The 17,099-nt window shown below is 34.0% G+C and overlaps 1 protein-coding gene across 1 annotated transcript in view; it reads right to left on the bottom strand.

Moving 5' to 3' along the window:
• Window positions 1–288: 288 nt before the first annotated feature.
• LOC129231196 (homer protein homolog 1-like) overlaps window positions 289–17,099 on the bottom strand; it is a 255,345-nt gene continuing 238,534 nt past the window's right edge. The window contains exons 6-8 of the mRNA XM_054865444.1: window positions 14,870–14,989; window positions 7,671–7,751; window positions 289–596 (exon numbers count right to left, since the gene is read on the bottom strand). Of these exons, the coding sequence (XP_054721419.1) occupies window positions 411–596; window positions 7,671–7,751; window positions 14,870–14,989 (387 nt within the window). The 3' untranslated portion in view covers window positions 289–410. The remainder of the gene's footprint in view (window positions 597–7,670; window positions 7,752–14,869; window positions 14,990–17,099) is intronic.

Here is a 17,099-nt window from a genome sequence, read left to right on the forward strand (position 1 = left end):
GGATAGATAAATCAACTACAACCAGCCTAGCTGGGCCCAGAACTTGCTTCTGGTCATCACTTTTGTGTTTGTATCATAATAATGCTAATACAACCAATGAAATTGTGGGTAAGTTCTGTATAGGAACTGTAAGGGTATAAAATCAGTCATTATGATATAGTAAATTCATTCTTGTACTAGATTTATATAAACAGCATCTCTTTGGCATCAAAACACTAACATAAATTTTAGTATTTAAAATGAATCAACTTTATCTGAGCTGCAATCTTTACAAACTTATAATATAGCTTAAGTATAATTTCTTTAGTAAGGATCCATTTGAATAAGTTTTTTCTTTAATTTTTTTGATAGGGAGCTACTCTTTCTGATCAAGGGCATTGAAATATCATATGAAGTAAAGAGTTCAAGTATCAGGAATTAAGTAAATTTGAGATCTCGTGTTGAATGTCTTTCAGTTCCTGTATTTTTTGAGCCAATCTTTGATTTAGTTGTTCTAAAGCGCCTTTCTTGACCTTGTTACTAGATTTTGTAGTGTCTAATTGTTCTTGAAGTCGACTAACACTATTCCGCAATCCTTCATTGTCAGCTAAAAGAACCTAAAATAGAGATAGATTTGAGCATTAAAACATAAAAACACTTCAGGAAAAAAAAATTCGAAGAAAATACACTTTTTATTTATATACAAAAAGTTTCTCTAAATTGTAAAAACAATAATTTTTATAGTTAAGATAAATTACCTATAATTAATAATTAAGTTTTTGCATTTTAAAGATTTAATCTGCCAAACGCAAGTAATTTCCTAAACCTACAAGCATTCAAATCAGAACATCAATATTTGTGTGTGTTTTGAAAATAGTTTACACACAGGCACAAAAATTGCGACAAAAACATTGAATATTAACACTGATATTAAAAATAGAACACTAGTGAAAAAGTGCTGCTTTTGTAGAAAGTGATTTTTTGCATGAACCTTAACAAAAAAGTTATGCTGGTCTCAAGGTGTCAAAGAGAAGTTTTGAAACTGAAAGACCATAATTTTCTCTCACCGCCAAATGATGTGTGCTATGCAAATTCGGTGACATGAAAACATCTCGGAAACAGCTGTTAAAATGCATTTTGTTGATTGATACTTTAGCAATAATATTATCTAGAGTAGCAAAGAATGTAGGAATTATATTATTATACAATGCATTTGCAAGGTAAAGTAAAGCAACAGATGGCGATGACGATTACTCAAAGTCAAAAGACTTCAGAGCTGACAAGCTCTATTTGGGGAAAAGATGAAGAAATATTTTTCAAAACCTGGATGGCAGTTATATTGCTATTATGACGTGGCACATTTTGAATGCAATATGGTAACACTGATAACATTCCTCTTCAGGTAGTATAAATGCTGTGACTGATGAGAAATTGTAGCAAGAGAATTTAATACTTAAAATATACTGCCAGCTCAGCTGGCGGTGCATTTTATGTATTTCTCTCTTAGCCCTGGCTTAGGACGGTAATTTACTGCAAAATACCTATCTTTGCCCTCAATCTTTGAGTTGAACTGCACCATCGCTGGGGTAACTCATCTGGGGTGCTAATTCTACATTGGCTACCAGTTTGTTTGGCTCTCTAGGCTCCTTTAAGGGTTTTCCATCTCCAGCTTAGTTACTTCCTGTTCTGGGTTGATGAGTGCTAAAAAGCATGAAACTGCAGTCCTCGGATGGAATGACTGAGCTGGCAGAGTATTTTATGTATTTCTGCCTTAGTCCTGGCTTAGGGCAGCAACTTACTGCAAAAAAATTTAATACTGTTTGGAGAAAGCACAGAAGGTCTGTCTTGTATTTCTCAATACACCAGTGCTTTCTAACTAAAGAAGTGGTAGAGCCCTATAATCTTCAGAACTTCTCTTTATACTTAAACAGTGAGAATGCAATCTAATTTGGAGTTTTCATATGATATTTAAAAGAAGTGCAGAAGTTGAGCTCCTGTGCAAATTACTTTACATGCCACTAAAAGTTTCAGAGATTATTTTAATGCCAAGATGTGTGTGTAATATACTGATTGTCTGTTTCCCTTGACTCAATTCTTATAGTGAGTATTTTACTAACCGCCGCTTCTAAAGGTGAAAAACAATACATTTGCTTTGATTTTTGAATACCCATTGTTTCAGAATGAGAAATAAGATTCACCTACAACCTCTTCTACAACTGATTATATCACACATCAAATTGAGTATTTTATGTGACCAAGAACTACATCAGTTATATACCATACTAACTAAACATTCTTATGATGCAACTTTTTAGTTTTTTAAAAATAAGAATATATAGTTATCCAAAAGTTTTGGTATGTTTTCAGGGTGGCGACAGGAACTGTGAAAAAAAATTCCCTGACTTTTCCCTGATTTCCCCGATTAAGTTCACCAAATTTCCCTGATTTAAGTTACCATTGATAATGGTTTCCTCTCTTTGCTCTACTTGAAATCCATTGTATGTTTGTATAAAATGCAGTATTTTAAACGTTTTAAGTTCTTTAAAGTTGATGAACTAAAGATATATTTTTCAAAAATGCTACTTTTTTAACAAAATGGTAAAAAAAACAGATCAAGTTAATTTTTTGGGAAAAAAAATACAAAACAGTATATTAAATTTTTCTACATGGAAAGATTATAGAAAATTTTTAAAAAGTACTTTACTTCTAGAAACCACTTAGCATAAGAATGTTAAGAAACTATTAAAATCACTCTTAAAAACATATGTGTATTTATGGTAGAATAAAGAAGTAATTGAAATTATTTTGAACTAAATTTTCAAACAGTATAATAATTGCTGCAAGAATAATAAGTAATAAGGAAAGAATGGAAGTAACGTAGTTATTCTTATAAAATTAATTGACATATTTATGCAAAACAGATGAAACTTTTTGACATCCTTTCATAGGAAGCTTTTCTCTAATCAAGAACATAGTTTTTAATGAATGAATACAGTATTTTAACAATAAAAAATAAAGATATTTACTTAAGTACACAAGTTAACTCTATTTCAAATGATTTAAGTATGTAACGAAAAAATCTTAGATTGCTTTTGTAAGAAACAACTTTGAAATGCAAGAAAAAAAAGCAATTAGTCAAACTCAAAATATATAAAAGAAGAATACAACTTGGTTATAAAATAAAAGAATCATTTAAGTCTGAAAAAAAGAAAACCTTTATAATCTGCGGCGACAGCAAATAGTATAGCGGCAAAAAACCAAGATTTTTTGATTGAAAGTTCAATTTTAGCAATTAAATTAAAAACGAGAAGAAGTAATAGCTTTTAAGCTTTTATCAGTATTAATTCAAAAACCGAAGAGTTCTTCTTTAAATCGTGATTACGATTTCAAGAAGTAGGCTAATCACTTTGAATCAATGGAATAAAGGCAAAGGAACTAAGGCATTAATGAAGGCTTTCTCTTTGCCTGTATGGTTGCTTATTTTATGTTGCATTGAAAGTGTGAAAGGAAATTTCAAGCTAGGTAAAATAAACAACCTAACAGACATAGAAGCAATCTTAGGAAGTTCATCCTGCGGTTAATAAGTCAGATTCAATACTTTGACATTAAGGAAAAATTTTTTTTAATTATGTGGCAGTGTATAATTGCACCTCATTAATTTCACTTTTTTTTGAACAGATAATTGGCAGAAAATGCGTAGGGAATTTGGATACTCAATTTTGTAAAGCAAAAAAAAATTTTTTTTCTTCATAAAATCAATTTTTCCTGATTTTTTGTTATTTTTTCTAAATTCCCTGATATTTCCCAGACTTTTCCCTGATTAATAAAGTTCCCTGACTTTTCCCTGATCTCCCTGATCTGTCGCCACCCTCATTTTCAAATGCAATTTATTAGACATATTTTTCTACCACAAAGTATTAATTCAATGATATTTTCTTGCTTTTTCTACTTAATAAAATAATAATGGTCCTAATATTATGAAACAGGGTGTTATTGCAAGCTTATCACCTAAATGTTCAAGTATGTTTCATAAAAATTAAAATACAAAATCAGTTGTTTTGATAGGAGTTTTATTTTTCTTATTATTGAAGGCTCATGACTTAATATTAGCATGCACAATCATGTGCTAATATACTTTATAGATATCAAAACATCCATATGATTGATATTAATGTCTTGAATCTCTCTTGGATGTTAAGCTTAGGATCTGTTTAAGACATAGGTATTTGTATATATCCAAGTTATCATTAAGCGTTTACCTTATAGATATGGATATACAGAACATCTAATGGATGCTCCTAAAAGAACCTGCTTAAGATGAGGATATTTAGATGCTACTTGGTTATTTTAAAGTTGTCTCAGAGTTTACAGCTCATAAATGAAGATTTTGGAACACCAAGAAATATCCTGACTCTTTTCTTGCATATATAAATTTGTACTGAAGGAAAGAAATAAGAAGATGAAATGTTCTTATCAAAAGCCTTGTATTTTAAACTAATTAAAAATAAAGCAAAAGTTTAATAAGTACTTCTGAGTAACCAAAAAACAAGTGTTGTGCTTAAATTACTGCCCAGTTGGTCATTCGATTTGAATGTTGTTAATAATTTCTCTATTCCTTATACAGTAGAAGACCATTATAACACACACCTTGCATGCAGAGAGTGTGCGTTATGCAGGCCTTGGAGTTAAGATGAACATCTCACAAATTTCAAAAATGATATTCAGAATATATGAATATATTTGCATATTCAAATACGTTTTTACTGCAATGCGAATTAAAGCACTAATTATGCAATTCAACATATATACACTGGCAGACAATTGCTAAGGACGGATTCCAATCCAAGATGTAGCGCATAAAAAAATAAGTGCAATTCGATGCCAAGTGAAATAAACTAATGCCAGAACTCCAGAACATTGCAATGACGATAATTTATTGTGCTCTGAAATCCAGAAGGTGTTGAAGAGTGTTCAAAGGACGAAATGGTCATTTTGGGCAGAATACGTAAAAATGAATAAATGTAATAACTGCCCCCAGGCGTTGTGGCGTAATATGTCAATTTGGGATATGGCTACCATACAGAGCGACACAAGCTTCCACACCTCATGTGATGCTTTACACAACATTGTCCAGCAGCTGTTGGGGTAATTTATCCCTTTCTTCTCTCAGTCCCGGATAAGGGTGTCCTTGCTTATTCGAGGGCATTGTCGACCAGCAAAACTGCTCTCCAGAGCATCCCAAACATTTTCAATATGATTCAGATCTATAGACCGTGCTGGCCATCTGATGGCTTGAATATTTTGAGTGAGCTAGACACTCCTGGACGACGATTGTTAATGACATGGTTCATTGCCATCCAAGAAAATGAATTTATCGCCCACAGCACCTCAGAACATGTGAACATGAGGCAGTAAAACAACATTAATGCATCACTAGCCGTCAGAGTCTTGTTTAGAAGCACATGGAGCGACGTACCGCCATTGATCATAATCCTAGCCATACCATGACACAACTTGTAGGATACTAGTCCTTCTCTTTTATATTAGCCGGCTTTTATGCTGTACCACTCTCATGCCAAGTTAGTTGTCTTACACAATTAGATGACAGACTGAACCTGCTTTCATCTGAGAATAGTTCACAAGCCCAGTCGACTTCTCTCCAAATGCGATGCTGAAGACACCATTACAAACAAACAAAACACTGACTTGTACACAATGGGATGTATGAAACAAGCCGACGAGCATATAGTCTTACTGAATTCAAACGTCTGGATACAGTTTTTTGGGATATTTGCCTGCTAGTAGCAGCAGACAAATTGCTTTGATATCTCAGTCGCGGCAGTGCACTGGTTCCTTTTCGTTGCCAGGACTAAGTACCAATCTTCTGCTGACATCGTATTGTGTACACGACCTCCCTCGTAACATTTGCTACACATTCCATTTGTTTGAAATGATTTCCAAACCCTCAAAACAACCCTGTGCCTGATGTCGAACTCCCTGGCATCAGCTAAATTTTTCTTCCCTTCTTCAATGTTGCCAACCAAGCGGCTACTAATAAAATCACCTAAGGGGGTGTCGGGAAGACATACCGAAAACTGAGAGTTCGTCAATTGATTCTTTCCTGTCAACTTTTGCTTTTGAACAACAATGGTCATCATGCACCCAATCCTTTATATCGCTTATCAGAGCTATCACATGACCAGCAACATCGTGAGTATGAAATTTGCATACTCGCAGGACGTCTTACAATGTCCTGAACCTTTGCTAATTTCCATACTTTCTTGCCTTCAATTTTGTGGTTGCTAATGCTGCTGTTTTCATCCATCCTTAGCAATTGTCCACCAGTGTATAATAATTCACAAACAATTGGTTTTATAATTAAAAGAAAGTGCCTTATTGCACACTTTTGATAGCTTTGTGGTTTGCGTAACAGCTGCATTTCTAAACAGGTTCGATATTCTTAAAAATATTCTTAGGCTCTGGGCTGCTGAGAGTCAAGGCAGGTCTCTTGTTAGTTTGATCACCAGATCCTACCCCTCCATCAAGTTTATAAAGTTTATTCTACTCAGATTTTAAGCTGCCGCCCTCCAAGGGCTGGACCCCTAGTTCCCGACTAGGTCTCTCTGCTAGGAAATTAATTTTGCAGAATAACAGAATTGTATAAAGAATGGAATTTAATGACCGAGTTTAAAGTGAAAATAATTACACAGAAATAAATAAAAAAACCTTGCTTGTTTACTGATTATACAGTCATACACTACAAATGCATACTGCTGTGACAATATGAATGCAGGATTACAAAAGCTGCTTACATTAATATTAAACTGATATTAATAATAAGTAGTTCACTGACAGCATAAATGAAGCCACTGACATAACAATGCCGATACAGCATAGTTTGCTTACTGGGTTATAAAAAGTATCAACTTTCTTCTTTTTTTGTATTTAAAAAAATAATTACTTGTATGTGTTACGGGTGTAATATCAATGTTTGGGTAATTATTATTCAATGGCTTAAATTAGACTTTTTATTAAAAAAAGGTATGATTTAATTTTAAATTGTAGTCATTAAATAAGTACAGTAGACCCACGTTTTATACATGGATTATGTTAGACTAAAAAGCTGCATAGATTAAGACAAACCCAATATTAGAGCTAAAGTAGGGGTTAGGTTCCAGAGATTATAAAAAAAATTGAAAAAAAAAAAAACACTTCAGTATATATAATAAACTGAAAGGGACACTTCTAAAAATGTTTTTTTGCCAATAAATAATCATTTTTCAGTGTAGCTCTTTATAGGGAATTAAAGCATTCATGATTTCTCATGTTATTTCCACAACAAAATTTTCCTTTACTAACAAATCAGAAAGATCATTTGCGATTGTCAAGGAGTGTCTCAAAACTTTCAATGTGGAAGCTTTTAACAGAGTAACATTGTCTCCAGTGACTCAAGCTCACTTATCATCACGCAAAAATACTGTTCATTGCATGCCATCACCAGTCTCAGAAGTGTAAACTCTGAAAGACCCGGAAATTTCCTCTGTTTGCAATGCCGCTTCTATATAAAATCAACACTCATCCGCGTAAAACAAAATAAAGACATCAAATTTTAAGCTGTGTATAATCAAATTCGCATACAATAAACTTGTGCAGAATGAGGGTCAACTGTATATCAAAATTTGGTTACATACTTTGAGCTTATCTTCAACCTTTTGGCTAGCAGATTGACCTTGATGGTTATCTTCAATTCTTTTCCGCATTTGTTCAAGTTCCTGGAAAAAGTTTTAGCTTGCAATTAGTTTCAAAACACATAATGAAACAATTATCTACTCAAATCTGCATTTTGAAAAGGTATAAAAACACTATTTTTAATGTATTTAATTTTCCCATTTAACCAACCTTCTTCTCTTATTCAAAAAAAAAAGAACTTAAGGTTTTTTATAGAAAATTCAAGGACAAAAAATGTATTTATTTTAGACATCAAAAAGCACATAAAATTTTACTTTAATGTTTTCCTTTTGGACTGTAAAATGTAGGATAATTTTCTTGCTTCCTTTTTTTGGTTGGAGAACAACCAGGAAGATCTGCAAAACCTGGAAAGTCACAGAATTTCTCAATTCTGGAAAAGTTGAGGGAAACTTCAAATAATTTCCCAGTACATAGATTTTTTTTATTTGGTGAAAAAAGTGAAATTACGTCATAAAAATAAAATGTTGAATCAAAATATTTGAGGTGGTATACATTGAGGTCTCCTTTCATGAGTGGAGCAGAGAAAAAAAAAATCAAAAATGGTAAACATAGAAACGTTTTTCTTGTCTGTTTTTGTAGAATTTCCGACAGGATTTGCCGAAAATATCATACAGAATAATAAGATTGGATCTTCGCTACACTTTCTTAATGCAACATTACTGCAGAGCAATTGTTTTCAGTTAACAATAACATTTTTATGAATTAACTCAATAATCAAATCCTTTAATGCCAAAATTCACTTCAACGGAAATAAAACATATCATCAAACTGAATCAAAATCTGTTTTAAACTTTCTATATTTATTTGAGATAAATTTTTATAAGTAAGATTTTGAATTATTTTTGTTAAAATATAATTTTTGTTCTTCCTTTAGAAATCAGCAGCTAAAAACATATGTAAATGTGTCGAACATGATAATTTTAACAATCGTGATTTAGGAAATTTCAGGGTCTTAAATAAAACTAATTTCAGCATGCTTAAAGTTTATTGTACCAATGCTCACAGTATTAGGAACAAGATGGAAGAATTTAAAAGGATAATTATAGATGAGAGGTTGGATGTTATTGGAATTACAAAGACATGGGCTAACGAATTTCATATTGATTTATTACATATTGCTGGGTATAATTTGTTTAGACAAGAGGTGGCAAAAGAGGTGGTGAGGTTTTATTTTATGTTAGACAATTTCATTTTCAATGAGTTGGTTATAAATGATAAACCTATTGATATTGATATAGTTTGGCTGCAGTTGATGAGCAATAAGGGCAAAAAAATGTGCTTATGAAACATTTATAGGCCACCTAATTCAAGTCAGGGACAAGATGAACAGATGTATCATATTATTAGTGACATGTCCAGTAAGGGATCCGTCATCACGATCAGGGATCAATTTTCCGGGTATCGATTAGAATAATTTTTATCGTGATAATGTCTAAGAAGAGAAATGTTTAAAATTAATTGGTGAGTTTCTTAGATCAAGTTGTAACTAAGGGGACTCAAGAGGAGGCGATTTTGGATCTAGTTTTCTGTGATGTAGGAAGTTCTGTTCAGGGGTTGTGTGTAGGGTATCATATTGGAGGTAGTGATCATAATGACAGCATTAGGTTCTGGATTAAATTTGAAGTGTACAAAGATGAAATTTTAGGTTTGTGCCCAATTTTAGAAACACTGATTTTGTTGCACTTACGCAGAGCTTGAAAGAGGTTTTTTCTCCAGAACTGGAAAATAGCAACGTAGACCAGCAGTGGACAGAGTTTAAGGAAAAACTAGCAAAAACGGTTGAGGATTACATTCCATTTAGGGTAAAAGGTGTTAGTACTAAAATTTGGCCCATGTGTTTCTCCAGAAAGAAGTTTTAAATTACAAGCAAGCCACCTTTCTTAAGTTTAAGTAAACTGGTCAAAATGCAGATAGGCTCCAGTATTGTAAAGCAAGGCAAAATTTTAAGCATTTGGTACAGATTCAGGAAAGGGAAATGGAGCAAAGGCTAGCAGATAACATTGATGGGAATCCTAAAACATTTTTTGCTTACACTAATTTTGGGAAAGCTCTATATAGTCAAATTGGGCCATTGGTTGGTGAACATGTAAATTTAATCTAAAACGATAGGGATATTGCAATGTTCTTAATAACGTTTTTTCCAGTGTGTTTAGCGATAACTGCATCTCAACAATTGACACTAGCAAGACACAAGCTATTGTACAGGTTGAGGATTTTGTGTTTTCCAGGGAGGAGGTTCTATTTCATTTGAAAAAAATTAAAGCAACTAAAGCTCCAGGACCAGATAATATTTTTCTAAAAATTTAAGTTGAATGTGCAGAGGAGCTAGTGGATGTTATTTTAAATATTTTCAATGCTTCTTATAACTCAGGGACAGTGCCAGAAGACTGGAAGCTGGCTAACATAACCCCGCGAATCGATTTTTTCAGAAAGGGCATAAGGCCTACGGAAACCCATTGGACTTATGCCCTTTCTGAAATATTCGATTCACTTGGAGATAACATTTGCGTTTTAACGTTACAATATCGTAAAACAAACGTGGAAGAGTTCTCACAAACCTCTTCTCCCCGAACATTTTCTTTGCTCATCTAAAATACATTTTTAAGACTACAAATTCAAAAATTTTTTGGGAGAAAAACTCCTGGAACCCCCAAACCCTTCTCCTCAGCATATTATATTCAGGATTAGGTTCATATTGTCAATATTTTTAGCCCTAGTAATGACTTCCTCTTAAACCAAAAAACCGAATTATTATCTTTTCCTGTGTTTCAGATAAGTTTGAAATAATTAAGAGGCCACAAATTTCGTACAAACCCTCACTTTCTTGATCTTGTGATGGCTCTGCACAAATACGTTTAGAGCAAGTTACATGAAAAGCGTTCAGTTTTTTTTTTTTTGTCTTTTGTGAGTTGGCCAACTTAACATTCTGTTGTCACACTAATGTTGTTGTTTCTGAAAATTGTATGAATTCTATGTTTTCATGTAAACATGGAACTTCTTTTTTTCTTTTTTTTTCCGTTCAGTGGGAGCGGAAGGGGGTGACACTCCAAATTACCACCCCTTGTATAATCTATGCTAGGTACACCAATGTTTTTACTAAACAAGATTTTATTAGTTATTTACTATCATTCACTGTGTTTTAAAATGAACTCAGCAAACATGTACCCATTGTTGTATGAGCAGTAACAATTGCTTTCATTAAGTGGATTTAACAAATATTTCTTGCCAGTTCTTAGAGATTTGTTTAGAAGTTAAGCTTCCTTCTAGACATCATTTCGTTTTAAATATGTGCATTTTTTTTAAAAATTGGAGTGAACTTTTATATTTCATTAGGCATTTAATAGTATGTGAGCAGTTTTTATAAAACATAAAATAAGCTTGTAGCAATAATACTTCAATAGCAGCCCATTTTAAGGTTATGTATTCTTCAATTGCTCCATTAAATATGGGCATAGTTGGCCAGAACAAACCAGAACAAACTTTTTGTTAGATATTTTACTGTTTAGTTTAAATGAGATTAAAATAAAACTTTAAACATATTTTAGTTAGAATTTTTTTCCCGATAGTCAGAACCAATACTGAAAAACCTAATGGTAATTAAACATACACTTGCTCCCCATTACTGATACCTTTATGGTTTATTCCTAATAAAACCAAGGGTTCACTTAAAAAGGATTTAATAACTTTTTAAGATGATTTTTATTTCATGTCAGAGACAGTTTAACTTGCAATGAATTGGTAATTAATGATAAACCTAATGAGATTGATACGATTTGGCTGGAGTTGATGAGCAATAAGGGCAAAAAACTACATTTAGGGAACATCTATAGGCCACCCAACTTAAGCCAGGGTCATGATGAGCAGATGTTTAGTATTATTAGTGACATTTAAAGCAAGGGTCAGTCATCATAATAGGAGATTTTAATTTTCCAGGAATTGATTGGAATAATTTTTGCCATAGTAATAGCAGAGAAGAGGAATTTTTGAAAGTAATTGGTGACTGTTTCTTAGATTAAATTGTAACTCAGGGTACTCGACAGGACGCGATTTTGGATCTAGTTTTCTGCGACATGGAAGGTTCTGTTCAGGGGTTATGTGTAGGGGAACACATTGGAGATAGTGACCACAACAGTATTAGGTTTGGGATTAAATTTGATATGCACAAAGTAGAGAATTTTAGGTTTGTGCCCAATTTCAGAAATACTGACTTTGTGGCACTTAGGCAGAGTTTGAAAGCAGTTTTTTCTTCTGGATTGGACAATAGCGATGTGAATCTTCAGTGAGCAGAGTTTAAGGAAAATCTAGCGAAAACGGTTGGGGATCATGTTTCCTTTAGGAGAAAGGGTGTCAACACTAAAATTTGGCCAATGTGGTTCTCCAGGGAAACTAAAGACGCTCTAAATTACAAGCAAGCTGCTTTTTATAGGTTTAGAGAAACTGGTCACAGTGCAGATAGGCTCCAATATTGTAAGGCAAGGCGTAAATTTAAGTATTTGGTACGGATTCAGAAAAGAGAGTTGGAGCAAAGACTGGCAGATAACATAAACAGGAATCCCAAGAGGTTTTTTGCATACGCTAATTCGGGGAAAGTTCGAAATAGTCATATTGGGCCACTGGTTGATGAGCACGGAATTTTAATTCAGGACGATAGTGATATTGCTAATGTTCTTAATACCGAGCTTTTTTTCGAGTGTTTTTAACGATAACTGTATCTCAACAGTTGACACCAACAAGACACAAGCTATAGTACAGCTTGAGGACTTTGTATTTTCCAGGGACGACGTTTTACTTCATTTGAAAAAAATTAAAGAGACTAAGGCTCCGGGACCAAATAATATTTATCCAAAAATTTTAGTTGAATGTGCGGAGGAATTAGCAGTTGTAATCGTAAATATTTTCAATGCTTCTTGTAACTCGGGGACAGTGCCAGAGGACTGGAAGCTGGCTAACATTACACCGCTCTTCAAGAAAGGGTCTAAAGGGAATGCGGGAAATTATAGACCTGTAAGTCTAACTTCGGTGGTTTGCAAAATTTTTGAAACATTGATGAAAATTAGGATAGTAAATTTTCTAGAGACTAATAATCTATTGACTAGTTTTCAGTATGGTTTCAGGAAAGGTAAATCTTGTGCAACTAATTTCTATGACATTTCTATGACAAAGTTACCATGGCTTTGGACAATAAGAAGCCTGTAGATGTTGTTTACATTGATTTTCAAAAAGCTTTCAATAAGGTACCGCATGTTGCTCTACTTAGCAAATTAGCTGACATAGGAATAGGAGGGAAAACTTTCATTTGGGTAAAAAATTGGCTGACCGGAAGGGAACAAAGGGTAGTTGTAAGGGGAAATTATTCTAATTGGAGTGAGGTCTTAATCAGGGTTCCTCAAGGATCAGTGTTAGGGCCTGTTTTGTTCATTGTCTTTATGAACGATATTCACAAAAATATTTCTGGGAACATGAATTGTTTTGCTGATGATGTCAAAGTTATGGAGACTGTAGAAAATGAAGATCAAGCAAATCAGCTGCAAGAGGATCTAGATCATATTACCGAGTGGGCTGATAAATGGGGTATGGCTGTTAATGTTGGGAAATGTCAAGTGCTACATTTAGGGCATGGAAATAAGTGTACAAGTTATTATTTGCAAGGTTCAGTCATTAGTCAGGCAGACAAAGTTACTGATCTGGGGGGTCTTAATAAGTCAGGATTTAAAGTTTAGCCAACAGTGCAGCATTGCAAGTAACAAAGCCAATAAGATGCTTGGGTTTATCAATAGATTTATTTCAAACAAATCTAAAGAAGTTCTTCTGCCCTTATATAGAAGTTTGGTAAGACCCCATTTGGAGTATGCTGTTCAGTTTTGGTCTCCTTATCTTAAGAAAGATATTAATGTATTGGAAAGGGTTCAAGGGCGGGCTACAAGGCTAATAAATGGACTTTCCCACTTAGATTATGATTCCAGGCTTAGAAGGCTAAAAATTTACAGTCTTGAGCAAAGAAGAGACCGAGGGGACATGATTCAGTTGTTTAAATTTATTAAAATGAAAGATGTTACGGGGCTGAAGTTTAGCACTGAAAACAGGACAAGGGGTCATTGTTTCTAGCTATTTAAATCTCAGGCTAACATGGATATTAGGAAAAAATATTATTTTAGCAGGGTAGTGGAACCTTGGAACAGCTTACCGGAAGAGGTGGTAATGAGCAAGGGAGTAGATAGTTTTAAGAGGGCCATTGATCTTCATTGGGGATTGTAAATTGACCAGGACCAGTCTAGCTGGGCCCAGAGCCTGTTGCTGGTCGTCACTTTTGTATTTGTATTTGTAAAAGAAGCAAAGCGATATAAAATGGAAAGTGCAAAATCCTACAAGAAAAATAAGGTAGTTTCTTTATACCTGGGGTGTTCACCAGTGGGTGAGTGGCACAGGAGGGGGGAGGAAAACATGACACAAACTATGACATTGAAACTTTTAGGGAGGGTAGTTTTTTGAGGCTCTACTCTTCTTTTTTGAGGGCGTACAATAAACCTCATAAAAAAGAAACATTTATTGTTGCTATGAATCAATTCAGAAATAAATATCCATACTTGTCTTTTATTGTCCCGAAAGGTCCCTATCTCCCAACTCCTTCTAATTTGTTTTTGCAATTCCATTAATTTGATATTTTTTCTGGTCTCATAAATTTGATTGAATTTAAATTGTATGAAATGGTTAATAAAGACTTTTAAGTGAAGGTGGATATTTTTTCCAGAAATTCACGGATTGCTAGCTGTGGTAGCAACCCTTAAAATTTTGCATTAAAAATCTAATAAATTACCGTAATTCTTATTTATAGACAATTTTAAAACCATGAGGTGCCCTATTAAACATTCAATATTTTTTTAAACCCTCATAAATAGACCATGCTACTCTGTATATAGTATGCACACTGACATATACTATATCAAATTCCAGGTTCCTAAAATTCAATTCATGAACGTATGTACACACTCATGTGATATGGGCACAAAACTTACAGTACACAATCAGAAACATTTTTCATTCACTTCGTTTAAGTTCGAGTTTATACCCATAAATGGTACATCAAACTGCATAACTCATGTCAGAAAGTTAATTAGTACAATTAAATAATTTAACATCTTACATTATCTTTGCTATTCACTTGTTCTTCAAGAATCTCTTTCTTGCTTCGTAAAGTACCAATTTCCTTCCTTAGTTCTGCTATTGCCTCAGGATTACCATGGCTAGCTTCTAATTCTAAAACCTGCAATAAGTAAAACACAAGTTATAAGCAATACATTGTTATGGAATTAACGCCAAAACATTTTTCAAACAGCTATCAAAAACATATAAGGTTTGACCAAATAAAAAAAGGACACCTGCGATAATCGATAATGTCAGAATGATTCGATTGCAGCGCCACTGCACAAGTATATGAAGGGTGGTATGATGTATGCGTCCCAGATGCTGTTCAACAGTGAAACCTGATTGCAGTAGAGAACACTGTACAAAAGGAAAGCCATGCTATCCATGGATACAACCAGATCGGAACAACGCATGGTAGTACGGTTTCTGGTTGGGGAAGGTGAGCGAAATGCGGTTATCTATCAGCAAATGGTAGCAGTGTGTGGCAAACTATGCCTAGGTTGTATGGCTGCAAGTAAATGGCATAAAAGTTTTCGAGAAGGGGGGGGGGGCAAACGACATCGGATCTGCCGCGATCGGGCTAGGCAAACATTGCGATGACCAATGATTTCATTACCTTTGTTAATGAAATGATCTTAGCTATCTGCAGGATTGACTTGATTTGATTCTCTTAATGCCTAGTAGCGCATGAGGCCACTAACGCGTGGCATTCCATCCCGACTGGTTTAATGCCGCCTCCCTGCCACTCCCCCAGCTTGGCCAACCAAAGGCATTTCTTTCTTGTATGGCCATCCGACACCAGGTTAGTTTTGGATGCCCGCCCTTCCTCTTGCCATCAGGGGTCTAAGTGAGAGCAGTTCTTGTAGGGTCTATTGCTTGCATTCTGAGAACATGTCTTATCCATGACAACTGTGCTTTTTTAATTGAAGGATTAAGACCTGTGAAATCAGTGGCAAACTCAACCTGAGTAAAGGAACCCTTCTCACTTTCATCCACAAACATCTGCAGTACAATAAAGTGTGTGCCAGACGATCCTAAATAAATTCTGTTGGGAAGTTTTGGAGCACCCCCCATATAGTCCAGACTTGTCACCTTGTGACTTCCACATCTTTGGGCTACATATGGGAGCATTACAGGGGAAAGGTTTCTATTTAGACAATTAAGTGAAGGAAGCTGTGCAGGACTTCCTCAGGAATCAGCCCCTACAGCAAAAGCATCAACCCGCTGCTGCAAAGCTGTTTCAACGCCCATGGCGATTTCTTTTGAGTTACATTAAAAGTATTATTTTTATTCAACTTGTACACTTTTCATTTGGGAACCCTTACATTTTGTAACAATTTTCACAAATTAAACGGAGACCACTTAACTAAATCTCTCTATCAAAGGATAATGTAATGTTGATAATATCAGAAATACTTTTCGCACATTTTAACAGGACATAATAAAATAAAAAATTTAAAAAAACACAATGTCAAAGAACATATTATTTTCTTTCATAGTAAAATTTGCACTCTATAAAAAACTGACAATACATTTCCACAGAGTTTTTCTACTGAATTAGAATCTCATATATTGGATGCATTATAATTTATTTGACATGGAAGTAATGTTACTAAATGCATTTCTGTATCATTGATACAGTTAAGCATGTTTTCTGGGAGACCTTTAATTTGCTCTTTACCCCACATAAATTAGTTGAAACTATATTTATAGGGAAAGTGTTAAGCTGAATTCAAATAACTCTATTTCTTGCTTATTTTCAAGCTTGTATCTTAGAATCTTCAAGCTACATCATGAAATTTGTTATTTTTGCAAGAAGGATTTTTTTTTTTTTTTAATGCAATATGAAAGTTTATAGGACTTGAATATTCATCCAAAAAAAAAGGCAAACTGTGCCAAAGAATTTGACTATGTTATTTTAAATGTCAACAATTCTTTACTCGGGGATAATCTGAATAGATAAGAAGCTAGCCAACATAATTCTTCTCTTTATGAAAGGGTTTTTTATGCATGAGTTATGACTATTGTTTATTAATGTAGTACTAGACAGGCCATGTAGCAAGTGATAAGCGATCAATTGCAGGAACATCCGAAAATAAATTTTTTGTTCCTAAAAGTGGCCGAGTACAAGGAATATGCAGTAAAGATTTTCTTATAAACACTTCAAGCACAGGAGAAAGTTTAGTTTTATTCATCGACTATTTAGGTTATAAATAATATTATAAACA

Source organism: Uloborus diversus, chromosome 10, assembly GCF_026930045.1.
Source record: "Uloborus diversus isolate 005 chromosome 10, Udiv.v.3.1, whole genome shotgun sequence".
In the NCBI taxonomy this organism is placed as follows: Eukaryota; Metazoa; Arthropoda; class Arachnida; order Araneae; family Uloboridae; genus Uloborus; species Uloborus diversus.